The 26,565-nt window shown below is 34.5% G+C and overlaps 1 protein-coding gene across 8 annotated transcripts in view; it reads left to right on the top strand.

Moving 5' to 3' along the window:
- Positions 1–4,955: 4,955 nt before the first annotated feature.
- LOC117913692 (helicase and polymerase-containing protein TEBICHI) overlaps positions 4,956–26,565 on the top strand; it is a 43,384-nt gene continuing 21,774 nt past the window's right edge. For 4 of the 8 annotated variants that reach the window (XR_004651138.1, XR_004651136.1, XR_004651137.1 and 1 more), the window contains exons 1-18: positions 4,957–5,092; positions 5,347–5,756; positions 5,943–6,183; positions 6,264–7,136; positions 8,629–8,693; positions 9,837–9,942; positions 10,046–10,246; positions 10,454–10,654; positions 10,887–11,048; positions 11,132–11,371; positions 11,615–11,827; positions 12,054–12,404; positions 12,622–12,774; positions 17,475–17,696; positions 23,111–23,329; positions 23,500–23,617; positions 24,553–25,739; positions 25,967–26,164. Coding sequence is in view for 2 of the 8 variants with exons in the window: in XM_034828747.1 (XP_034684638.1) it covers positions 5,057–5,092; positions 5,347–5,756; positions 5,943–6,183; positions 6,264–7,136; positions 8,629–8,693; positions 9,837–9,942; positions 10,046–10,246; positions 10,454–10,654; positions 10,887–11,048; positions 11,132–11,371; positions 11,615–11,827; positions 12,054–12,404; positions 12,622–12,774; positions 17,475–17,696; positions 23,111–23,329; positions 23,500–23,617; positions 24,553–25,739; positions 25,967–26,164 (5,196 nt within the window). In the remaining 6 variants the exon portion in view is untranslated. Of the gene's footprint in view, positions 5,093–5,346; positions 5,757–5,942; positions 6,184–6,263; positions 7,137–8,628; positions 8,694–9,836; positions 9,943–10,045; positions 10,247–10,453; positions 10,655–10,886; positions 11,049–11,131; positions 11,372–11,614; positions 11,828–12,053; positions 12,405–12,621; positions 12,775–17,474; positions 17,697–23,110; positions 23,330–23,499; positions 23,618–24,552; positions 25,740–25,966; positions 26,165–26,565 lie in introns of those variants that run through there. The other 4 variants (XM_034828748.1, XR_004651141.1, XR_004651139.1 and 1 more) reach the window with 4 other exon arrangements.

Here is a 26,565-nt window from a genome sequence, read left to right as displayed (position 1 = left end):
GAAGAATGTTAAGAAAAAAATAATTTTTCTTCACTTTTTGTGTTTTCTAATTTTCTCTCTATTTTCTTTCCCTCAAATTCACTGCAAACCAAACCTAACCTTTATGTTATGGACAAGAAAATAGATGAAACAAGGGATCTAGATACTCAAACTCAAAACATCAAGTATTAGTTACCAATTTAATCTAAAAAATTAATTCTCAATAAGTAATGAAACAGCAATGTGTCTAGCAAGTAATAGGAACTAAAATGGGATTTCATAGAAATAATTGAGATAATTTTACATGCTTAACCAATCATGCAGATTGAATTATATTGCAAATAGTGAGTAGTACACATATACATACAAGCATTCCTCAAACATGCACTTGCTCAAACCACACCACATATGCATACTAGACAATACAACATGGAACCATATATATATATATATATATATATATATATATATATATATATATATATATATATATATATATATATATATATGCTTGCAACTGGGCTTGATGCTTTCTTCAAATTTCTAGTTATTTAGGAATCCAGATGATATCATCATGGGAAAGGAAATCGCAAACAGGGACAATTCCTGGTTTAACTTTCAGAACTTTAAAGGTTGCATGCTTCGGGTTCCAAGCCGATGTATCGAGAAGGCAAGAAGCCACAACTTCAACTTTGGTTCCATCCTCGGTTCCCACAAATGGAAGTGTGTAAACCCTTGTGTTGTGGATTGCATTCGGGTGAGGAGTGACGGTTAGGAGAAGAAATTGACTTATTAGGACTTTTGTCAAAACTCTCTTTATTTTGAGCATTGTTAGATGTTAAAATTTATTTTCCATTCGAATTATTTGAGTTTAGATCAATTATTTGGACAATAACACTTGGTTTGATGTGTTAGTTTCAAAAATTATTATTTGGAGATTTTAGATTTTTTGTTCTACTACTCTAAACAGGAATTTGGTAATTGGTAAATTTTTTGTTACAATATGATTATTTGTATTGTTTCCACTCTCAGTCTTTGGGCTTGAAATGTGAAATGACTGTCATGACCTTGGAGTGGGTTTTAGGGCATGACAAGGTTTTTCATGCATTATATTCTTTATTTATGCACCAAAATCATCAAATAGTTATTTTATTTTAAATCTCTTAAAATTGGATGATTTCATATTTTCAACTAAAACCTTATTTCAAATGCTTTCTGAATCTGTCTAAAAGGTTTTAAGTTGAAAAGTATGGTTATTGAGCCAAAAATGACTCAATTGGTTGAATCGAATGAGGAACCGGTCGACCTGTTTAGCTCAATCGGTTAAGGAGTACAAAAAAATTATCTCTCTTCCAGAACACTTGTTCAACTAGTTAAAATTGAACCTCAACTGGTCGAGGGATGGTCAAGGGGCGATCGAGGTCCAACGATCACCTGTCATGCATTAAATGCTAACAACTAGTGAACCGATTGAACCGGAGCCCGACCGAACGAACTCCCAATGGTCAGTTTGGTTTTTTTCCTCTATAAAAAGACTCTAATCTTCATTGTTTCAAGAACTTAACATTCCTAAACATTTCTTGAATATATTTGAGCCTTGAGAGAGTGTTTTTTTTAGTGCACCATTGTTCTAAAACTTTCTTATCATTAGTGCACCTTTCAATCCTAGTTTTTCCTATACATTTGAGTCTAAAGTTTTGTACTAGGATTTTGTGAAATTATTTGTAAATCTTTGAGAGGAAAAATCTAAGTTTGAGATATCACTTAAGGATTTTCAAGTGTGGGGTATCACTTGAGGATATATTCAAGAGTGAGATATCTATTGAGGATTGTAAAGGGTGCTTGGAGCTAAAAGTCTAAGAAGGTGGATTAGAACCATAATCCAATTGTATTACTTGAAGGCTTAGTTTGGAAAGCCTTGAATTAGTGGAACCTCAAACTTGGGATTGAAGATAGATGAGAGTGAATGTAGGTCGGGTTATGCCAAACCACTATAAAAATCTTGTGTTTGCATTCTCTCTTCCTTACTCTTTTATTTTATATGCAATTGTTTTTATTTTGTTTTATTATATATTTGCATATAATTGTCTCTTGTATTCATATAAATTAAATTTGTAAAAAGAGACCATCACTCTATTCACTCCCCTTTAGGGTGATTACCTTAGGTTAAATTAACCCAATTTTTCTAACATATACAAACACATGAGTATGACCAAAATTGTCATTCTAGTAGAGCTATCCAACAGGTTAAGCAAAATTCAACCCATGACATTTTATGAAAATATGTATCATGCTCATTTCATTGTCACAAAAAGAATTTATGGGTAAGAACGATGGGTTTGTGCTCTTATGGGTAATTATGGACCCCTTAATCTAGGTTTGACTTAAAATGACTATTTATTTCTATATTAACCCTTATGTGTGAGGGACAAAAGAAAGCAATCTCGAATGATCTTGTTCAGGGTCAGGGAGGAGAAGAGCTCACAAGGAATATCTTGCATACAAAGACATTAGTATGACCAAAATGGTCATTCTTTTATAGTTATCCAACACCATTGAAACAAAATTTTATGACTAAAAAAGTTGTCAATAGATGAAATGTATGGATACAAGCCCATCCTTAGGGATGTGAATGGGTCAAGGAAGACTCTCTCATCCTCGTCCTTAATTGTTGATCATGTAGGGAACTCTGGATTACTTCGTTTCTAGGCTCTAAATCTTGTTAGGTGTATGAAACTATTCTTATGGTTACCAGATCCTATGCACATTAGAAACAAAGCATTCAAAAACTTTACTAGGATGTAGATGATGGGTTTGGAGTGCTTATTTAAGATTTGGATATTCCTAGATCAAATCCTTATGGTGAATATCGCCATTTAATAGCGCAACAGTTGAAAGCAATCTTGTAAACCTTTGATATTCCTTCTGAAGACTTGTCCTTGAAGCCAGGTACTCAGATAGTAGAGATCTGGAAGGTGAAGGTTAGAGTTCTCTTTCTAGAATGTAAGGGAAAATGGTGAAAGAATGAAACCATAATCTCATGAGGGGTATTTATAGAGTTTTTACTAAGCTTAAGTGACTTCAGTCTATCTTGGACATGAGTCACTTAATTTAGCCTATAAAAGGTCCTAATTGAATAATAACTCAATAGGGTTCTAATTAATCAATTGACCCAATTTAGAAATGTCTTTCACTTATTCTTATGTAACCTCACATAGTTGCCAAAATACCCTTATGTATATAAGTGAACCAATAATCAATCCAATCATTATAAAGATGGCCATTAAAGTATATGAGCTTAAATAAGGATTGATGGCACTCATAGGACAGTACTAACTCCCTCATAATCAAATTTTAAAGATGACTCAACATCCCGCTATAAAGAGTCAATTGTACTTCAATGTCTTATGTATATTACAACAAGACACTAAGTCAGATCTGTAACCTGCTCCACTCTATATAGTTTTCTCATGAATTAGTATTCATAATCTAGTAAGGTAAAAACTATTAGCCTCTCAAAATCACATCTACCATCCTTGAGTTACAAATTTTCCTATTGTGTAATCAATTGACATGTCCTAGCTCACTAAGAGTTTATATCAAATTCTACTTAAAAAACTACTATGACTATAGTTTACCTAAATACACTTTCTTAAGACTACCTAAGGGGACACACTATCTCAAAGTCCATGAGATATCATGGTACCTCTATTGATAATAATACTTGTTGATGTTGGCTTTCATCAATAATGACCCAATTCATATGGAATATATGATCACTTTAGGATCTTAATCGTTGGTCAAAGCCATTATGAATGCAAAAACTTAATATTCTCTTAAGGTTGAAAGATAATATATCATAACAATTTGGTGAAGTCATGATTATCTCATACTACTGTGAATTTACATCATGATTCACTGTATATTTCGTCTAATGTGTAACCACACACATTAGTGCACTTATAATGAGAATCTTATCTTGATGCACTACTCTTTGTGAGTAGGACTTCATATAAAAAAAGCTATATGGTTTGTGTGATCGCAACCAATTGGACAAGGAGTTGCTAAGCTTGTACATAATCAACTTGACCCTAGAGTTCCTAAACCAACAAAAAAGTTTGATGAAAAAGATATTATGTGTTGTTAACAATGAAAGGTTGTCAACAATGGAACATGATCATTATCAGATATCTAGAAAACACACTACGCATCAAGAACTATATCACCATAAATCTGAAAATTATCATGCTATTAGTTATTAACCATGAATTGTCTATTGTGAACCATAAACTATGAATCATAAACTCTAAACCCTAAATATACGGTGGTGTTTGTTTTTTTGGCTTTTTACTAAAAGCAATTTAGTTTTAGAATTTAGGTTGTTTGTTTTTCTACTTTTTCATGATTTATTATAAACTTTTTACTAAATAGAAAAAGCCAAAATATGTAGCTTTTTCTAAAAAGAAAAATAACATGTTGGTTTTTTTTACTTTTTAATACTTAATAAAAATAAAATACTACAAAAATAAACAACCTAATATTTAACATTATTAAGCATTAAGGTTCTATTTAAAATTAAGTAAAAAAACAAACACCACCGTAGTCTTAAGATTGATAACTATGATATACCTAGTTGGCTTGCCCATAATATTTTGATTCATAACAAAGTAAGATTGCGGATTAGATTAGACCAACTCCAATTAGGTTAATTAAACTCACATGAAATTCAGCTTGCTAATCTAAGTATTGGGTCGGCAATAGATTCTTTTGGGCCAATGCTCTTTGCCTGCAAAGGTGATTTTTATGTAGGTTTTCCTTTAAATTGTTACGTCTTGAATTAGTCGTATTTTTCAATCGTAAAGGAAAATACAGCCGTCTAAAGATTTGGGCCAGCCCGAGCCCCAGGGATTAATGGGCCGGGTTTGGGTCCATTGTCATCTGCCTTTCCTGTGCACATGGCACTTGTTGGCGGTCATTCCGGAAAATTCAAACCTCTTGAGTGACTTCCTTTTGCGAGCTTGTATGTGCGTGACCAAAAACTAGGGTTCCGTAGATCGCCTGAAACTTCGCTTCTATCATGGCCTCTGATTCGCCTCGGATTCGCATCGATCAGGTAATTTTTTTCTCACCAATACTCTCTCCCAAAACCATAGATCTCTTTCGGCATTCATTTTCTCTTCAAAATTTGATCTTTGTTGCATTGTTCTTGGTAAAACATGCAACGAATCTTCTATTTTTGATGAGGCAATTTTATGAAAATTTTCATGTGGTAGGTTACAGACTTCAGTACAGAGATTTTCGCCTTTCTTGTTCAAATTTGAAGTAATTTGCATTCGTTCTTGGTCTGTAATTGGTTTCTGTATGCAGTTTTTTTCTTCAAAGAAAAGGAAACCGCTATCTCCTGGTTTGAAGACTGGAAGAATCGAAAAAGATTCAAAAAGAGCAGTCGATGGTTCTCCCAGTAGCAAGGGCACCTTAGACAACTATTTGGTAACTTCTCCGGATGATAATTCCACTGCTCGTGGTTCATCAGCAGGAAAAGGCCCAGTTAAAAGAATTTTGACATTGGAGATTAATTTGCCTTCTAAAGATGAAAATGAAATTGCCCTTTTATCAGGCCAATTTGGAGAAACTCATACAGAAAATTCCCGGGGTTTATCTCAGATGGGTGGTGTTGGAGCTGGAGAGCAATTGAAGGATTGCTCAGTCTCTGCACATGGTCCCGTGAACTCGGAACTTAAGCAATTTTCAGCTGACTTTTTATCTCTTTATTGCAGGTAAAGCTAGGTTTTAGGTTCATTGCTCTGTATGATTTCATTTCATTCTCGTGTTTTTAGCAATAATGGTAATTACTGTTTTCGACAATTTCTTAATTTTGTGTATATTAACTGCACAAAACTATTTCAGTTATTTGGTTACTCAAGAACCAATAGTATCATCCTTTTTTGTTTTGCCTTCTATAGTGAATTTCCATCAAGTGCAAGTTTGCCATCTGGATTGAAAGTGAATGTGAATAAAAGATGTGGCAGTCCGTCTCTGCAAGATGTGAAGAATGAGATTTCCAAGAAGAGGCATTGCATTGCCAATGCAGACCATTCCCGGTTAGAAGGTGAAGATTCTTGTTTAAACGAGAAGAATTATGAAGATGGGCAGCTTGGTCTTATTGTTAAACCTGTGGAAACAATTTTTGATTCTTCTAGAGAGGTAAAAATGTTAAAAACAACTATGCCCTGAAATTTGTGATATGATTTTTCTCCTTCTTGTTAAATATAATTTTTTTGTAGGTAACAGTTGGAAATGATGCCACTGAAGTTCAAGGAAGCTTGAGAAAAAGCAATGAAACACTAAAATCAACTGTTAATATGACCGAGTGCTATACACCTGGTCCTTTGACTGTTAATGCATTTGCTCATGAAACCCCCAATTCAATGCGTGGAAGCTCCATGTTTTCACCTGGAGAATCATTCTGGAATGAAGCAATTCAAGTTGCTGATGGTTTGTTTGCTCCAAAAACTGATGAGCAAATTAATGCTGCCAAGAGCGAATATGAGATTAAGAACTCATGCAATTTGAGAAATGCTGGCTGTGGGTTTAAGTTGAAGGAAATGTTGGTTGACGGTGACCGTACAGTTGAGGGTATGGAAATAGGTGTTTCTTCTGGATCATTAGGATATCGTGTGAAAGATTCAGATCAAGTATCCCCACTGCCTGTTAAACGATTTGACTTCTTGTTTGAGGAAAAGAACTTGGATGAAACAAATCCACCTCATTGTTCTGCTGGTAAGCTGGATGTTATAGATGGTGAACAATCTGCTTGTGGTTCCGTGAATCATAAGGTTCTAAAAACCACTAGTATTGTAATTGATTACTGCAAAGCTCAGACAAATGGAGGAATGAGTGAAGTAAAAGATATGAATTCAATTGATGCAGAAGCCAAAAGGGAAGTGGATTTATTGAGTCAAGAAAAGGATAACATCAAAGCTGATTCACCAGATTTGGGAATCGCTAAATCCATTATTGCCCGTGAATGTGATGAAGCAAGTACTCCATCAAGTTTTGAGCCCCTGAAGAATAGTTTAGATCTTAGCAAATGGCTTCCTTCTGAGATATGCAACATATATAGAAAGAAAGGAATTTCAAAACTGTACTCTTGGCAGGTATCTTTCAACTTTTTGATGAAAACAATTTTGAGTGTCTTTGCCCAGAAAGGGAATAGGATGAAATGAAGTAGATTAATTAGGCACTCACCCCTGTTCCTCAATGGATGGGTTTGAAGTTGATCTAACTTGGTTTAAGATTTTCAACCTTGTGTTCATTTTGGGATAGTTTGAGATTTGGATATCTTCCATTTGTTAGGACTATCTTTGAAAGACTTTCTGGAAGAGACGTCTTCATACATAAACATAACCTATATGCACTTCTAATTTGTTTGCGCAAGCTGGTCCACTTCACACCTACTGGTATGGGTTCGAGACTTGAGATGCATATGGTCAGTTCTAGGCCAACTTTTAGGATGTCCTTCAACCAAAGTTGTATTTGGGGTGAGTTCGGTTGGATGGGGTAAATTGCCTTTTATTCTTGCACTTTTGAATGTTGCCAGTAACTAGAACTTTATAACTCAACAATTAGATTCTCCTACACTGTTGGAAAGTGTCTCAAATTCCTATCCAGTGTATGTTCCTTTCAGTAAAGGATATTGTATAAAATATTTGTAAATTGGTATTTCCTTGTGAAAGTATATATCCTTATTGAATAAAGAAAGGTGTTAGGAATACTTGTGTAAACCTTTTAGGTCATGAGGGAAAAATAGGTTATGGGATGGAGATGAGACATGTGAAGTCTATACCGAGTAGGTAAAGATATGAGGAAGAGTGCTAGAGATCTGGTGGAGGGCTTGTAGTTCATGGTATAAGTACTAGCACTAAGGACACATAAGATGTTTTGGGGTTTAGGGTCGTAGCTATATAGATTTTCTTTCCTTTGTAATTTCTTTATGATATATTGGATTTGTTCTCTCTCCTTTGTCGATGTGACCACATCGCTGAACTATGTTAAAACCTAGTTTATCTTATTGTGGAAATAGCTTTATCTTTATGTTATTGCATCAATAATCAAGGCTTCCACTAGCACAATAAAGACACAATTTTAAAAAATATTTTTGAACTAGAGTTTAAAGGGCATTAATGACTTAAACATATTGTAAATCATGGTCATCAATAATTAATTATCCATTTAGTTATGAAGAGTTAAATTATCATAGAAGAGTGAAGTTCTATGCAAAAGTTAGAAATGGTTCAATAAAAGAGGGTCAGGTCTCAAATAGAGAAGGTTTTTCCTTTTAGAGAGACACGTAAGGGCTTGCTAGTAAATAAGGTGGGGGAATAGTGTTGTCCTATTCATTCATATAAGAAATGAATAGATGAGAAGTAAACAACATTCTTATCATATTTTGTGTCACCAAAGTGGACTGTCTGTCTATCTGAATGGTGATGTTTGCTAAAATTATTGAACTATGAGGGAGGGCAGAGTTATTTTATGAATCACAGGAGAGGTTCCTGAATTATCAGAAACCTCAATTGAGCAAGTGTAATTGTGCTTTGCTTGTTCTTTTTGTTGAAAGCACATTGTACAACATTTTTCATTTTCCAGGTTGACTGCCTTAAGGTGGATGGCGTCTTGCAGAAAAGGAACCTTGTGTATTGTGCATCTACAAGGTACTTATATTAATGTAATTGATGCTCATCATCCTCTTGGTTCTTCTTTAACTTTCTTGGCTATGGGTTTCTCCTCTCACTCAATTAGTGTATTGAAGTAATAGATGAAATGCATTCTTCTGAATTTAATTTTAAATGCAATGTGGATGTATATTTATTTATTGTGATATATGCATGTTTTAATAGCTATGCAAGGACTGTCTTTATCAAAGGAAATGGTTTTCTTTGCTGCATGAAGACTAGTCAGGTTTTTTAATATGATGTTAGACACAGCTGTTTGGTTTTTGACTAGAGTTAGGGTCAAGTTTTTGTTATAGTTTAATGCCTCATGCTGGGGTTACCTCCCTATAACAGTACCTATTCTTAATGTAGGATGTCGCAGCAACTAGGCAACCATCACCACTATCCTCCACCATCAGTGTAAAAGGGTGCACCACTCCCACCAAGTGGCACCAACACATGTTACCATCATCTCTATCATCATTCACATATTTGGTGGTCATCATCACTGACATAATGAACACCTCCACCATTTCATTGGAATTCTATATGCTTATGTAAACATTTTTTATAACTTCAACAACTATAAACTTGTTACTATTTCCAGAATAGGTAAAGCAGAAAAAGATTTCTTGTTTTCTGTTTTTAGAGAGGAAACTGGAAGCTATATCAACTGTGCCTGAAGTAGTAGCAGCAGTAGCAATAGCAGTTGTTATTGTTCTTCTTGATATCTGTTTTCCCTGAATGAGTGTTGTAGACATCATGCAAATTCAAATCTAGCAGAGTCTTACACGGAAGAAGAATTTCAAAGATTTTCCATGTCAACTAGTTTGTTTAATGCAGCAAACAATTGATTATGGTTATTAATGTGCAGTTAACTATGTTATTGCGCCTAATAACATACAATCAATAGCATTTAGTTTCCTTAGTTTAACAGAGTTTTTTCTTTTGTATTTTCCACTGGTTCACATAGACTTTCTACCTTTTGGATATCTATGGGTCTTTTGCAATCTCTGTTGTCTTAGCAATATAGTTGCGTTTGCTTAGAACCCATAATGATAATTGAGAAAGTATTCACTTTTAGGTGTTTAATTTGTTTGTGAAGTGTCTATTTGTTGCTTAATCTTACTTCCTCTGCTACAGTGCTGGCAAAAGTTTTGTTGCTGAAATTTTAATGTTGCGACGAGTAATATCAACGGGAAAAATGGCACTTCTTGTACTTCCATATGTTTCAATTTGTGCAGAAAAGGTGCTTATTGTTTTCCCTCCTGATCCTAGCAGTTTTTTGACACTTAACTTTTGTTATGCCTTTTGTATTATATTCTTTTGAATCTATGTCCTGACTGATGCAGGCAGAGCATCTGGAAGTCCTCCTGGAACCACTTGGTAAGCATGTCAGTAGTTACTATGGAAATCAAGGTGGTGGAACACTTCCTAAAGACACTTCTGTAGCTGTCTGCACAATTGAGAAGGCAAACTCTTTAATCAACAGATTGCTGGAAGAGGGTCGCCTGTCAGAAATTGGAATTATTGTAATAGATGAATTGCACATGGTACTTCTTTTGGTCTACCATACTTTTTTGTAGTTATGTTTTTATAAAAATCCTTTTGCAGTTATATTTTTTTGTCTTCGTTGTGCTTTCCTCCCAATTGCTTTCTTTTCACCATATATATATGTATATATATATTAGACCTAAAGAAGAAATTTATTATAAATCTATCATGGAGGTGCCATTGACTTTGCTTGTATCCATTGACAGGTTGGCGACCAGAATAGGGGTTATCTTTTGGAACTTCTGTTGACAAAGCTTCGTTATGCTGCTGGTGAAGGACATGTTGAATCAGTTAGTGGTGAGAGTTCAAATATGAGCAGTGGCAAATCTGATCCTGCTCATGGTCTGCAAATTGTTGGGATGAGTGCAACCATGCCTAATGTAGCAGCGGTTGCTGATTGGCTTCAAGTAAGTGAGTTATTTTTCTTCCTCAGGATCATTGCACCTCTATATACATGTCTCATTCTTGAAGGGAAGAAATAACCATAGTGTCTTCTTATCAAAGATAACATTTGAATTAATATTGGTTTTGTTGGAGCTTCTAATATTGCTTATTTTATACCTCATACGAACTGGATGGCTCCTACCTTCTTGTGTATTTACTAAATTCGTTGCTTTGTTTTTCAACATGTTGGTGCAGGCAGCATTGTACCAAACAGATTTCCGACCAGTTCCATTGGAGGAATACATTAAAGTTGGTAACACCATTTATGACAAGAAAATGGATATTATTAGGACAATATCGAAAACAGCTGATCTTGGTGGTAAAGATCCTGATCATATTGTGGAATTGTGCAATGAGGTAGGGACTCTTTCTTTTCTGTTTCTAATGAAGCTTTATATGGGCACTAGAGTTGAATGATGTAGTGGTCAAAACAAATTCAGGTTGTTCAGGAGGGTCATTCAGTGCTACTATTTTGCTCTAGTAGAAAAGGATGTGAATTTACTGCAAGGCATGTTTCAAAATTCCTCAAAAAATTCTCTACCAATGCCCATAACGATACTGGTGAGTTTGTTGATATTAGTTCAGCTATTGATGCCTTACGGAGATCTCCTGCGGGACTGGATCCTATACTGGAAGAAACTCTCCCTTCTGGTGTTGCCTATCACCATGCTGGCCTCACGGTATGGTCCTTTTGGTTACGTCTAACTTCATGTATTCCTGTTGTGGTAATTAAAATTTCTTGCAGTGAATGTACAAAGGATGCTTCTTAATTTTCAACTTTTGATTCATCTATCTATTTCTTTTTGAGGTTTTTGCATTGTAAAGGCAATTTTAATTTTGAAATTTCAAGTGTTCTTCTTGATTTTAAATTATACGAGCCTCCCAATTTCTGAGTGTCTAGCAGTTCTGCTCTTTTAATACAGGTTGAGGAAAGAGAGATTGTCGAGACATGCTATCGCAAAGGGCTCCTACGTGTCTTAACTGCTACATCTACCTTAGCTGCTGGTGTTAACCTCCCTGCTAGGAGGGTCATTTTCCGACAACCAAGGATTGGTCGTGATTTTATTGATGGAACTAGGTACAAACAGATGGCTGGACGGGCTGGACGAACTGGAATAGATACAAAAGGGGAAAGTGTATGTTCTATTGTTTTTGCATGTTTATATTTTTGTCTCTGAACGTGTTACTGGGTTATTTCATTGCTTAATGTGTTGATCTAATGTTTATCTGGGAGCTGTTTTATACTAATTTGAGTAACTTCTGCTTTATTATGTGTTTCAGACTTTCAGTTAACACACTTTCAGATTTTTTTAATCTTTAGATGTACTCATTAAGTTCTTCATTTTTTCCTACCCAAACCAGGTACTGATTTGCAAACCTGAGGAGGTCAAAAGAATTTGTGGACTTCTCAATGAGAGTTGTCCACCATTGTATTCTTGTCTCTCTGAAGATAAGAATGGAATGACTCATGCAATCTTGGAAGTTGTGGCTAGCGGAATTGTTCAAACTGCTAATGATATTAATCGATATGTTAGGTGCACTCTTCTTAATTCCACCAAGCCATTTCAAGATGTGGTTAAATCAGCACAGGATTCTCTTAGGTGGTTATGCCACAGAAAATTTCTTGAATGGAATGAAGATACTAAGTTATACAGCACCACTCCTCTTGGACGGGCAGCTTTTGGCAGTTCTCTCTGTCCTGAAGAATCGCTTGTAATATCTTTGCAGCTCTCATTTTTTCCCTTTGCCTGTGCTTTCTCTTTTACAACCTTCCTAACTAGTTTTCTGTTATTGGTGCCTTTTTGAGTAATTTCAATTCTCAATTAGTTTGCCTAATTTTATTTCTCTATATTTATGTAACTTAAGCCATGCAGTTGGTGTAAACTATGTTGAGTAAATTTAAATTATGCTTTTGCCATTGTTTTCCTAGGTTGTGCTGGATGATCTTTCAAGGGCACGAGAAGGATTTGTTCTTGCATCTGATTTGCATCTAGTTTACTTAGTGACACCCATTAATGTTGATGTTGAGCCAGATTGGGAATTGTTCTATGAAAGGTTCATGCAATTGTCTGCTCTTGACCAGGTAAATTGTTTTCTGTGCCTTTGAGGCAGCATTAGGCTCCTTTAATTCCAGGTCAATAGATCATAATCTTACAAAATTGAAGTTCTATGTTGCTTCAAACTTATTTCTTCTCTATGCATTCAAGCATTTACTGGTTTCTAGAGCTAGTCTTATTATCTTGTGGTATTGATCTCATTTTCCAAAGGTATTCTTATATGTTGCTCAATTAGGATGGAAATACACAATGCTCTTAGAAGCTAATGCCTTTTCCTCTCTTTTATTAAGAAGAAAAAGACTCATAAGAGAAAGAACGATTAGCTTCAAGGGCCTTGACTCTCTAACAGGGAGTCAAAGATAAAATCAACATATTTAAGAATGCTCAAAGAGGATAAGATTCTCATCTTGGACCAGCTTAGGTGAAGGGTAGGATAATAACCAATTAGTGTTTTTTGTGTAAGCATGATAAGCAATTGATTGGTCACTTGATTATACGTTACCAGATGACTCATAGTTTATGGTCTTCATTGTTTTCCTCATTTGGTATTTCTGGAGCATTTCTTAAGTCTATAGGATTCCTTGGATAGTTATCAAGAAGGGTTTGTTTGCAAAAGGAAGAGGAAAGTATGGAATGTGACCTTGTTGTGCTTATAGAAGGTACAAAATAGAAGAATTGTCTATTTTGGTGCTTATGGGACCTTTCAAGCTGAATATTTTTTTTGCTTGGGAGGTGGTATGGGGGAAATTCTTCTAGTTGATCAATAGATGAGATAAAGTTAGACCTTATTTTATTGGTGTTTTCTTTATATGGAAATAATAGTTCAATCGGTCATATTTTAATCTATTGCTAGTGTGCCTTTAGCTTGTGGTTCTTGGTGTTCTCCTTGTTTGGTGTTTTTTAAGTTGTTTTTTGTGCAATCAATTATGTGCTTTTGGTTGGTATGACAAATTTTGGGGGATAAAAGATACTAACTTGTTTAGAGAATAATTCATTTCTATTTGTTTTGGACCATAGGGAAAAGAGGAATAATCTTCAAAAAGTTGGAGCATTTGGATGTGGTTGTGAAATATCTTTCTTAAATATGTACTTTTGTGGTCAGTGTGTTTGATGGGAGATGCCAAGGGCTTGTTTAGGATTGTTTTTGAAAACGGTTCTCATAACAATTTTTAAGAAAAATAGTTCTCAATTATTTTTAGGAACAAAATTTTGTTTGGAAACTCAAATATGAAAAATAGTTTTCTTGGCTTGTTCTCTATGCATGTACTATGCAGTTATGTACAATGCAAAAGTTTTTAAAGTATTCTCCATATTTTTAGTTATTGCTTAGAAAACTTTAGAAAAAGAAATTGAGAACACCTAAAATTTGCTCTATTTTGAAAAGTTATTTTGTTAGAAGTGTATCAAACATGTTTTATGAGTTAGAAAACTTTTTTCTATTCTAAAGAACAAAAAACCATTTTTACGAACAACTTCCAAACAAAGTCCAATATTTCTTTATTGGATTTTGCTGATAATTTGACTACATGATGGGTTAGTATGTCACAAATTCTATTTTCTTTCCTCTTTAGCCTTGGTGTGCCTTGTACACTTGCTATATAATCAAGTTGCATTTTTGTTTTGTTATGTACCTTATTTTAATGCACATGTGTGTGAATGCGTAAATTAATTTGCTTATAAGAAAAAAACAAGAATCTTTTATGGTTAGGAAAGGTTAGAGAGGTTCAACTAAAAAAAAATATTTCTATGAATCATTTGTCTATGGAGGTCTGTTGGGAATATAGACTATTATTTGCAAATTTCATTAATGTGTTAGGTTGACCTTATGGTGCAAGGAGTTTTTATTCTTATATTTATATTTGATTGTTTTAGATAATCTATTGTAAAAATGTACAAGGAGAATTAGTTGTGATAAATCTAGTTGGTAGGCCTATAAATCAGGGATAAGTATCTCCTATCTTAAATTAGTTTCCTATTCAGATTAGGATTCTAAGACTCTTTATGTAATCATGTTGAAAGTTACTAGAGAAGAAGCTTCTAGAAACAATTATGAAGAGCCTCATCGGTTGATTCGGCAACTTGTTAATAAAACCCCATCACTTTAGATCACAACTCACATTTTGAATGGGTAGAATTATTCACGATGGTCCCAATTTGTGAAGATATATATATATATTCATTGGAAAGGAAAGTTTGGATATCTCACTAGTTCCACAAAGCCACCTAAATAAGACGATGAGATGGTGTTTCACACATGGAAAGCAAAAAACTCAATAATTATGACATGGCTAGTCAACTCAATGAAACCCAAGATTAGCCAAACCTACATTTTCTTATCAATGGCAAAAAAGATGTGAGATGCTATTGTTGAGACTTATTCATCTGCGGAAAATTCGACTTAGATATTTGAGATTAGAATTTGAATTTGTGAGTTGAAATAGGAGAGCTAAAGTGTGGCTAAATATTATAGTATGTTAAGGGTCTATACTAGAAACTAGACCAATATTATGATGCTAAATGGGAGTGAACGATAGAACTCAGTGCAATAGGATCTTTGAAAAAGAGGGTTTTTGAGTTCATCATAGGCCTTAACTCAAAAATAAGATGAAGCCAAAGGGAGAGTTATTGACAAGGAACCTTTGCTTTCTATCTGTTATGGATGATAATGGGTTATGTTGTGTTGAGGTACGAAATAGTGAAAATTTGTTCAACTCAAATATGATCCATTTAATAATTGTGTCAGAATGACTTGACACAAATACAACCTTTATTACATGGATAACACGACACAAATTGTTTAACATATATGTTAAGTTAGATTGTGTATGAATTGTCATAGATAACCTATTAACATGAGTTTAACCTATTAAACATGTTAACATGATTCTAACTCATTAAACCTGTTAACATAATTATAATCCATTTAACCTATTTTGAATTTATAAATATATTATTTTGAAATTTTTTAGTTGCTTCAACTCTCAAGTTTAATTTATTTAATTTTAATTATAATATATTTATAATATAAGAAGTAAATTAAAATTGTAATTTTATATGTTTATTCTTTTATTTAATGTTTTAATTATAAAATATTTTAAAATTTTATAATGAAATATATAATATTTTACTTATTTAATTTTTTTTAACTACAAGATATCATAATAAAAAATGATTTCATTTTTTTAAACATTTTTAAATATATAAATTAATAAATTTGCATGGATAACATGGGTCATAAAATGGGTTGGCTTATAAACGAGTCATTTTGATATGATTAAGTGCACATGTTAAATGGGTTAGACAGGCAGAGCAATTAAACATGAACATGACCCATTTATATTTTCTTTTAATTCAATCATTTGAATGGTTTGAGAGTTTTAGGAAAAATTTATGAGTTCTAGCGAGTTACCATATAACTTAGGTTTTCTAGAGCCTACAGATAAGGCTAAAAGCGAATTGTTGTAAAATAACAATAAATGATGAATAATAATTTTCATATAAGAGAATATAAAAGCATCTGTCTAATATCTTTACACATTCACTTCAAAACATAAATTCTATTAATACACCCACCAAATATTATCAATATACCTAAAATTACCCTTCCCATTCTTCTCTTCGACACCACATCTTCTTCTTCCTTATTCTTGACAAACCCTAAAGCAAAATCTTCTCTCCCAAAATTGTTCATCAACAAAAAAGTATTTGAGTTGGGTTTAAAGCTAATTCCGATCTCTTTTATGCACGTTTTTAATCTATACACTAAAATTGTGTTTATTTCACATGAATATAATTTATTGTTTATTATTTATGTAATTTTTAACAAATATTTAGTGTAAAAATAATTTTAAAACATTTAAATATAATTTAATAGTGAAAATATTAAAAAAAAAAAGTGGACAAATATTGAAGAAAATTTTTAGAAGTGTTTGAACTTGAAAGGCTGGACACCAAGTGGGTGATTGAAGATACAATATTGGATGTTGGTAATGGTGTCAGGAGGTATAGTGTTGAATGCTTAAAAAACCTTGTAACTCCAAGAACTATTCTTGATCCCTTCTTCTCTAAACCCTGTAACAATGAAAAAAATGCAAAAAAAGTGGTAAAAATGCACTTCTACCATCATTAGAGATGATTATTTGTTTATCCATTATTCCAAAAACACAACTTTCTTAAAAAAATTTGTCAAGTTTTGGAGAGATTAGAAGAGAAGAAATGGTGGAAGATGGATGTGTACTAAACTTTAAGGGTATTTTGGTCTTTTCATTAAGAGGTACTTTTATCCAAAAAAATCATAATCCAAGTGGATGTGAAGAGTGATTAGGTGGACGCATATATGATTACTCTTTTCATACCATTGCATCTTTTATTGTTGAGATCATATTGTTCACTTCTAGGTTAGACTCTTAAAAGGCCTTAGTGAGTTACCTTATTTCTTTCCTCTATCTTCTCTTTCTTTTTCGCATTTTTATTGTTTCTTGCTGCCATCAACTTCAGTCCCATTGAATCTTAAAAATGTAGAGCCCTTACCCACCCTTATTTGATTGTAGACAATCCCCTTAGAGTTATTCTATATCAATTACTATGAAAAAGAAAAAGGTTGTTCCTCTCTTCCTTAGTGAATTGGCCTCTTGTGGACTTCTATTTAGGTGAATTTTGCTTGTTTCTTTGTATTTTATATTATTATTAATCACTTACATATTCCATCATATTTCTCACAATCCAGTCAGTTGGCAATCGAGTTGGAGTGGTGGAACCATTTTTGATGCGCATGGCCCATGGTGCACCTATGCGTGCTTCAAACAAATCAAGAAATAATGGAAAAGGGTTGCATGACAAATTTGACAACCGACTTGGGATCACAAAATGTAGTTTGCTCTCAGATGAGCAAACACTTCGTGTTTGTAAGCGATTTTATGTTGCTCTCATCTTGTCAAAACTAGTGCAGGTGATTTTCTTTTTTTCTTTTTTTCTCATTACATTTCTTTACCTAATGGAGAAGGAAGTTGAAAATTTTGAAAGGGAAAGATTTTTCATTTTTTTTTGAAAATTAAAATTTGAAACTAATTACATCAAATAAATAGACTCAACAAGAGTTGAGATCTACCACAAATTTCTCAATTACATTAGCTAACAAAGCAAAACAACTAACTTCTAAAAGTAGGGAAACAAACAAATTTCCTTATCTTAAACAATTCAAATTTAAAATTTGAATTTTATTAAATAGAAAAAATAAACTAGAAACTCCTAACTTTCAACTCCAACTAACTCCTAACATTTTGACACTCCCCCTCAAGTTGGTGTATAGATGTTTGTCATGCCCAATTTGCTTGTTAGAAATTCAAAGTTCGGCTTGATGAGTCCTTTTGTAAGGATATCAACTATTTGTTGAGTTGTTGGAACAAATGGTATGCATATAACACCAGTTTCCAATTTCTCCTTGATAAAGTGTCTATCAATCTACACGTGTTTAGTCCTGTCATGTTGAACTGGGTTATGTGCAATGCTGATTGCAGCCTTATTATCTCAATATAGCTTCATTGCTCCTTCAATTGGTTGCCTTAACTCTTCTAGGACATGCTTTAGCCACAACATATCACAAATTCCATGTGACATAGCTCTGAATTCTGCCTCAACACTACTTCTAACCACTACGCTTTGTTTCTTACTCCATGAATAACGAATGTGTTGTAACCTAAGGTAGACCTCCTATCAGTAACTGAACCAGCCCAATCAACGTTAGTATAGGTTTCAACACCACGTTCGTTCTTCCTGAAAAATAGTCCATTTCTTGGTGTGCTCTTAAGGTATCTCAAGATTTGGTGGACAACTTCAAGGTACTCTTCATATGGAGAGTGCATGAATTGACTCAGTACACTCACTACAAAAGCTATATCTGGCCGAGTATGAGACAAGTAGATTAGCTTACCATCTAACCTATGGTATCTTGTTGTATCAATTGGAACCTTTTTGTCACTATCTCCAAGCCTTAGGTTCGGTTCCATAGGTGTCTCTAATGGTTTGCAACCACTCATACGAGCTTCTTTTAAGAAATCAAGGATATACTTCCTTTGTGAAACCACAATCCCTTTTTTTGATCTTGTAACCTCCATGCCTAAGAAGTACTTTAAGGAACCTAAATCCTTAATTTCGAACTCAGTGGCTAAGCTCCTTTTCAACCATCTCTGTTAAATCATTTCCAATGAGAATGATATCATCCACATAAACAATTAAAACAACAATTTTACCTCCTGATAAAAACTTTACAAATAAGGTGTGATCTGTTTGTTTTTTTGTGTAGCCTTGCTTCTTGACTGATTGAGAAATTTATCAAACTAAGCCTTTGGTGATTGTTTAAGGCTATATAAAGACTTTCTTAGTTTGCACACCTTTGAACTGTAGTTTCCATCAAATCCTGAAGGAGAGTCCATGTACGCCTCTTCTTGCAAATCTCCGTTTAGGAATGCATTATTAACAACCAATTGTTGGAGTGTCCAATCTATATTTACTATAATTGATAGGAGTACTCGTACCTTATTCAACTTGGCAACCGGCGCAAAAGTCTCAGAGTAGTCCACGTCATAGGTTTGGGCAAACCCTTTTTCCATTAGTTGAGCTTTATATCTTTCCAAGGTGCCATCTGCATTGTACTTGATTGTCAAAACCCATTTGTAGCCAACTGTTTTCTTCCCTTTGGGCAGATCAACTACTTCCCAAGTCTTTTTTTTTTCAAGAGCTCTCATTTCTTCAAGAATAGCTTCCTTCCATTCCGGAACCCTTAGAGCATCCTGTACATTTTTTGGAATTTCTACACAAGAGAGTTGAGTGGTAAAGGCATAAAAGGAGGGTGAAAATTTTTCATAACATATAAAGTTAGACATAGGATGCTTTATGCAAGTTTTGACACCTTTACGACAAACAATAGGAACATCTAAATTTTTTATTGACTCAAAATTGGACTTAGAAGGGCATGACACCAAAGGAAGTTTACTTGACAACTCATTTGAGGAACTAGTAAAGTTCTGATTTGTACCTGGGTTGGACTCATGGAGTTGTTGTAAAGTTGAATCTTCTTTTCTTTAAAGATGTCTCTTCCTTGGTTCAAGTGCTGATCCGTGGCTGCAGTGTCTTGGTTCAAGTGCTGATCTATGGTTGCAGTGTCTTGATTGAGGTGTTAATCTGTGGTTGTAATGTCTTGATTTTCTAGAGCTGAAGGAATAGAGTGATCAGGGGTAAAGTCCAGTAAAAATTCAGGGGTAAATTCAACTAAAACTGGTGGTTCTGGCTTTATTTGGAAAACATCCCCAACACAAGAATCTTTTCTCTCACTCTCCCCCTGAAGATGATTATTATCAAAATATGGGGTTGTCTCAAAGAAAGTCACGTCCATAGACAAACAATTTTCTTGAAATGGGGTCAAAACATTTATATCCTTTTTGTGTTGGTGAGTAGCCAACAAAGACGCATTTCCTAGCTTTAGGATCAAGTTTCCCATGATTGTGGTTATGAATATGGACAAATGCAGTGCATCCAAATTTTTTTAGTGAAATATCAATGACAAGACATGATGTGGGAAAACAATTTTTGAAAACATCCATAGGTTTTTGAAAATGCAAAACTCTTGTTGGCATTCGATTAATAAAAAATGCAGCTATAAGAACAACTTCACCCCATAAATATTTAAGTGTCTTAGTTGAAAAAGTAAGGCTCTAGCAATTTCAAGATGCCTATTTTTTCTTTCAGTTACTTCATTTTGTTGTGGAGTGTCATTGCAAGAACTTTGATGAACAATTCATTTTTCCTCAAAAAATTTCCCTAATATTTTATTAAAGTATTCCTTTCCATTGTCACTTCTAAACACTTGAATTTTTTCTTGGAATTGTGTTTGTACCATATGGAATTTTTTTTTGAAAACTTGTTCAACATCAGATTTTTCACTTAACAAATACACCCATGTTATCCTTGTGTGATCATCAATGAATGTAATGAACCATTTTTTTCTTGAAAAAGTAGTAATTGTAGAAGGGCCCCAAACATTGCTAAGAATGATAGAAAAAGGTTTGGATTGTTTATATGATTGTAGAGGAAAAGGAGAACGGTGGTGTTTTGCCAATTCACAAATTTCACATTGAAATGAAGATGGATTTTTATTTAGGAATAGATTTAGAAACAAGTACTTTAGATACTAAAAGTTTGGATGTCCTAACCTAAAATGCCATAATCTTCTTCGTACCAGCAACAAAAAGAGATTTGAAACAAGTACTATGAGCTTGTCCCTCCAATTCAGTTCCATCTTCAAAGAAACAAAGTCCTCCACTTTGCTTAGCATTTCCAATCGTCTTCCTCGAGTCCAAATCCTGAAATGCACAAGAAGAATGGAAAAAATGAGCTTGACATTTTAGATCATGAGTTATTTTACTAACGGACAAAAGATTACATGACAAGTTAGGAACATAAAGGACATTATGCAGAGTAATAGAAGGAGAACTAACAATTAAGCCTTTCCTAGCTATGGCTGAGAAAGATCCATCTGTTATTTTAATTTTTTGGTTCCTTGCACAAGGATTATACGAGGAAAATAATTTAGAAGATCCGGTCATATGGTCAGTTGCTCCTGAGTCTATAATCCATGGACGATTAGAATTAGGTTTGACACTATAGAGGGAAGTGGTAAGGTAGTTACCTTTCTTGGACTAAAGAACATGAAGAAGAGAAATTTATAGTGGGACTCAAGGACTGGAGCAATTTACACAGACTATCTATTTGCTCCTTTGTGAATGGAAGCTTATCTGAAAAAACTTGGTTCCCTTGATCTTCATTTGAGACTTGGAATGCACAACTATCTCCCCCATTCTTCTTTTTCCAATTTTGAGGCTTCCCATGTAGCTTCGCATGTCTCATGCATATGCCATGGCTTCTTACAATGATCACACCATGGTTTTTCTCTTTGCTTGAAGTTTCTCTTGTCTACATCTGCATTTGGTCCTCTTGTTATGAGAGCTGAACTCTCAGTTTCAGGGTTGGTCTTTGGTTCCTGCCTTTGTAGCATGACACTCCGGCGAGACTCTTCTTTCCTTTCTTGATCTCTGAGAATACTTCTCGAAGACTTGGGAGAGGTTTTTGTCCCAAAATTCAACCCCGCACTTCATCTAATTCTCTGTTAAGACCTGCTAAGAACAAATACACCCTGTCATCTTCCTCATCTTCATATATTGCATACTATCAGTGGGAGAATTCCATTCCTCTTCAAAACATTGATCCAACTCCTGCCACAAAGTTACCATCTCATTATAGTACATAGTAACTTCTCTATCTCCTTGTCTGGACTACCACAACTTAGTCTTCAATTCAAATATTTGAGATGAATTCTCCAAATCCAAATAAGTGTCGCGAACAACATCCCACACTTCTTTTGTTGTTGGAATGAACAGAAATGGATTTCCAATACTTGACTCCATCGAGTTGATGAACCATGCTATTACAATGGAGTTTTAAGATCTCCAACTCTTCAAGTGTGGATCATTGTTTGCTGGTTTTTTCACCTCACTAGTCAAGTGACCAAGCTTCCCATTTCCGTTAGTTACGAGCTTCACCGTTTGAGCCCATTCCAAGTAGTTTTTTCCATTCAACTTGTTCACAATTAGTTGAAGGGAATTCGATGAAACAACATATAAATGTTCTGCTTTATTAGATAATGCAGCAGAGTCGTTTTGAATGCTCTCTACTGCATCCCTTATAGTCATCGAACCTCTGCTAGCTCCGACCATAGCAATTTTGACCATCAAAAACTTTGATTACACTAAAGCTCTGATACCATGAAAATTTTGAAAGAGAGATTTTCTCCTTTTTTTTTGAAAATTAAAATTTAAAACTAATTACATCAAATAAATAGACTTAGCAAGAGTTGAGATTTGCCACAAATTTCTCAACTACATTAGCTAACAAAACAAAACAACTAACTCTTAAAAATACGGAAACAAACAAATTTCCCTATCTTAAACAATTCGAATTTAAAATTCGAATTTTATTCAATAGAAAAAAGAAATTAGAAACTCCTAACTTTCAGCTCAGCTAACTCCTAACATTTCGACAGAAGCAACATTTATATTTTAGTGGATTCTTTGTTTATATATGTATGACTTCCTGATCACATGCTTTTTCTGTGCTTGTCTCACGGCAAAAGTATATTTTTAACATAGAATGGCATAAGTTTTTACGTGCTGCATTTCTAAGTCTCTATCTATAGGTTCCGTCAGCTGTGTTTGATTCTTATTGTGTATGCTAGTTTGATGGCATATAAATATGGTTTTGTTCTCCTTCTCTGTCCTCATAAGTACATATTCTTTAAACTCTGGGATGAAGGAAGTACCGGTGACTGAGGTTTGCGAAGCTTTTAAAGTGGCTAGAGGCATGGTTCAAGGCTTGCAAGAGAATGCTGGAAGGTTTGCGTCTATGGTTTCTTTGTTTTGTGAAAGGCTTGGCTGGAATGATTTGGAAGGCTTGGTTGCTAAGTTCCAAAATCGTGTTTCATTTGGAGTGAGAGCAGAGATCGTAGAGCTTACTACCATTCCATATGTTAAGGTAAGCATACACTTCTAGCCCTTCTGTAAAGTTCCTTTGACATGTAGTCCTTACTAAAGGGTTCCTTACTAAGTCTAGTGGACAATTTCATTGGCCACTTCAGTAAATAGTTCAAGATTATCAATTATTAACTACTTATAAGTTAGAAGTATGTTATCTTTGTATTGAAGGGTTCTCGAGCAAGAGCACTTTATAAAGCTGGCTTGCGTACACCTCTAGCAATTGCAGAAGCATCAATACCTGAGATAGTGAAAGCTCTGTTTGAATTTTCATCATGGGCTGCAGAAGGTAAAGCTTTCTAGGATGGGTTCTTGAGATTTCAATACATGGTTTCTTTTTTTCATGGTTATGGACCTACTTTGGTGCATGGAATCTTAATGCATTTCTTCTCTCTTCAAATTTAGCCAAGCTCCATGACAGTTATGAGCTATTGACTTATATAATAAGCTGGAATAACTTCTGAACCAGGGAAATCATGTGGTCTGCAATCTAGGGTTCTTATATTACTGTTTTGGATTTTGGTTTCTAGATATTCCTTTTTCTTTTTGGGCTATCCTCATTCATCTTTATAGAAACAACTTCACCCAATATGAAACTCATAGCCAGTCAACCTAGTCTAAGTAAAGGGGATTGTAACCATGGCCCTCTTTTGTGATTAAACTTGCTCTTTTGCCACATTTATACACCCTTTAGGTTAAAGAACTTGATAAAAGATAAACTTTGCTACAGGAAAGATATGTACTGACTTATGTGTAAATACATGGCAGAAACACTTAAAATGTGTTTTATGTATCCAGTGGCTGCTGCCTTTTTTGTTAACACTTTTCAGAAGTTAGTTATATGGAATGTTTTTACTTTTTTTTCTTCGAACTTGAATTTCTAATCTTTACACTGATTAGGAACACAATTTTCTTCTAATTCCTTTTCTTGGATATGGATCTTCATATCTTCCTATGAGCAATTGCAAATTGATTGTTATTGTTATGTGGTTTGATTTCATGTTTTGTCTGGCATGTAATCATGCCTGAAAATGTGCACATGGTAGTCATCAAGATATTCTTTGTTTTCTTGCTTCCAAAACTAGTTTATGTTCATATCTTTTGGTTCTTCTTACAATATTTTTTTCTGTTTCTTTCCCTATTATAGCTTCGGTATTTTTCTATGTTTTTATTTTTATTTTTTAATTTTTTTCTCTTATCCTGATTTTTGACTATGCAATATAGGAAATTCAGTGCAACGAAATGTACAATTGGGAGTAGCCAAGAAGATTAAGAATGCTGCACGCAAAATTGTGCTTGATAAAGCTGAAGAAGCAAGGATTGCTGCTTTCTCAGCTTTCAAATCACTTGGGCTTAATGTTCCACAGTTTTCACGTCCTTTGTTGTTAATTGCTAATGACAATCCTAGCCAAGAAGCTGCAAGTACCTCTTCTGGGGAGGGTGCTACTAGTAGCTTTGTTGGTACAGAATGCATGAAATCAGGTAAGCCAGCTGTAGAAGGAAGTGAGAATTCTAATAAAGTTGCTTCAGAAATTGGAGTGGAGAAGTTAAAAAATATGTCAGATGTTATCTTGGGAACTGCAGGGGAGGTAAAATCAACTGGCCCCATACAGTGTAAATTTGGTGCTGAAAATCCTGCAGTACTGTCAATTCTCAATGATGAACTTAACAGCATTGTGGATCGTAATGAAAATGCAGTGATGCCACTTTCTATTAAGTCAATGAATACTGGTAATGGAAATGGGACATTGGATGCATATGTGGATCATGGTCAGCATGAGCAGCAAAGAGGAGAAAATGAATGTCTTGACAATAATGGCAAAGCCTATGAGAAGGGTCCTATTCATGCAACTAATACTCCTGGTGGGTTTGATTCTTTCTTAGATCTCTGGGATAGTGTGAGAGAATTCTATTTTGATATTCACTTCAACAAACGGTCTGAAGTAAATTCTCTTGCACCCTATGAAATACATGGCATAGCAATCTGTTGGGAAAATTCTCCTGTGTATTATATCAATCTTCCTAAGGATCTACTTTGCTCTGATGAAAGGAAAAATAATTACTTAACCATGAATGTATCTGATGACAAGCCAAACATTTTAGATGCAAATCATAGGTTGGAAGCAGCTAAATGGCGATGGAGCAAGGTTGGTAAGATAATGGGGAAAAAGGATGTCAGGAAATTTACTTGGAATTTGAAAGTTCAGATTCAGGTGCTAAAAAATCCTGCAGTTTCCATTCAAAAATTTGGTAGTCTGAATCTTGCAATGAGAACTATGGGACTTGAACTTATAGACAACTCCTACCTTATGTTGTCCCCAGTTTATATTGTGGATGGACTAGACATGTGTATTGTAACATGGATCCTTTGGCCTGATGAAGAGAGAAGCTCCAATCCAAATCTGGAGAAGGTAATAATTGTAATTCTAATTATATCAACATATTTGAGAATGGAATTTAGCACATGTGAATTGTTATTGGAAGTGATAATGTCTTTGTTGTTGGGTAATTTTCAATTTTTCATACATGCAATCTTTAAGACTAAAATAAGAGTTGAAACTGGGGAATCCTTGTCATTTAAGCATTGCTTTGATCTTCAGCAATTTGCATTGGTTTCTAATGTTGTAAGATAATGCAGGAAGTTAGGAAAAGGTTATCCAGTGAGGCAGCAGCAGCTGCTAATCGGAGCGGAAGGTGGAAAAATCAGACTCGAAGAGCTGCCCATAATGGTTGCTGCCGTCGCGTTGCACAAACACGTGCCCTATGTTCCGTTCTATGGAAATTGCTGGTTTCTGAAGAACTTGTTGAAGTGGTTTTGAGAATTGAAATCCCATTGGTAAAAGTTCTATGCTTCCTGCCATAAAACATTAAAGCGAGGGATACCTGATCAGGTGTTTATTCCTTGAAGCTTTTGAATAAAAAACAAGTGAATAGCTGAAGGGTCAAACCTTAGGTTTATACACTGTAAATAGATAGGATGGTTAGATTATTTTGGGCCATTAAATACTGCCATTTTCTTTCACAATATATTTGGGTTTTGTGTTTTTAATCACACCCTTTGATGAAAATGGCATTGATGAACCTCTAAACCTATCTTACAGTGGGTCCAGCATCACGTGTGATGCAACATTTCAAGTTGGATACTTGAGAATGTATGCTGAGGGGTTGGAAGTAAATGCCTGTCATTGGGTGTTTAAGACCATCAAACTGTCTGGCCTTCTCTCAACTATATGAACC

The sequence above is a fragment of the Vitis riparia genome, chromosome 4 (genome assembly GCF_004353265.1).
Source record: "Vitis riparia cultivar Riparia Gloire de Montpellier isolate 1030 chromosome 4, EGFV_Vit.rip_1.0, whole genome shotgun sequence".
In the NCBI taxonomy this organism is placed as follows: Eukaryota; Viridiplantae; Streptophyta; class Magnoliopsida; order Vitales; family Vitaceae; genus Vitis; species Vitis riparia.
The sequence above is the reverse complement of the archived record's forward strand: the minus strand, read 5'-3'. Positions and strand labels throughout refer to the sequence as shown.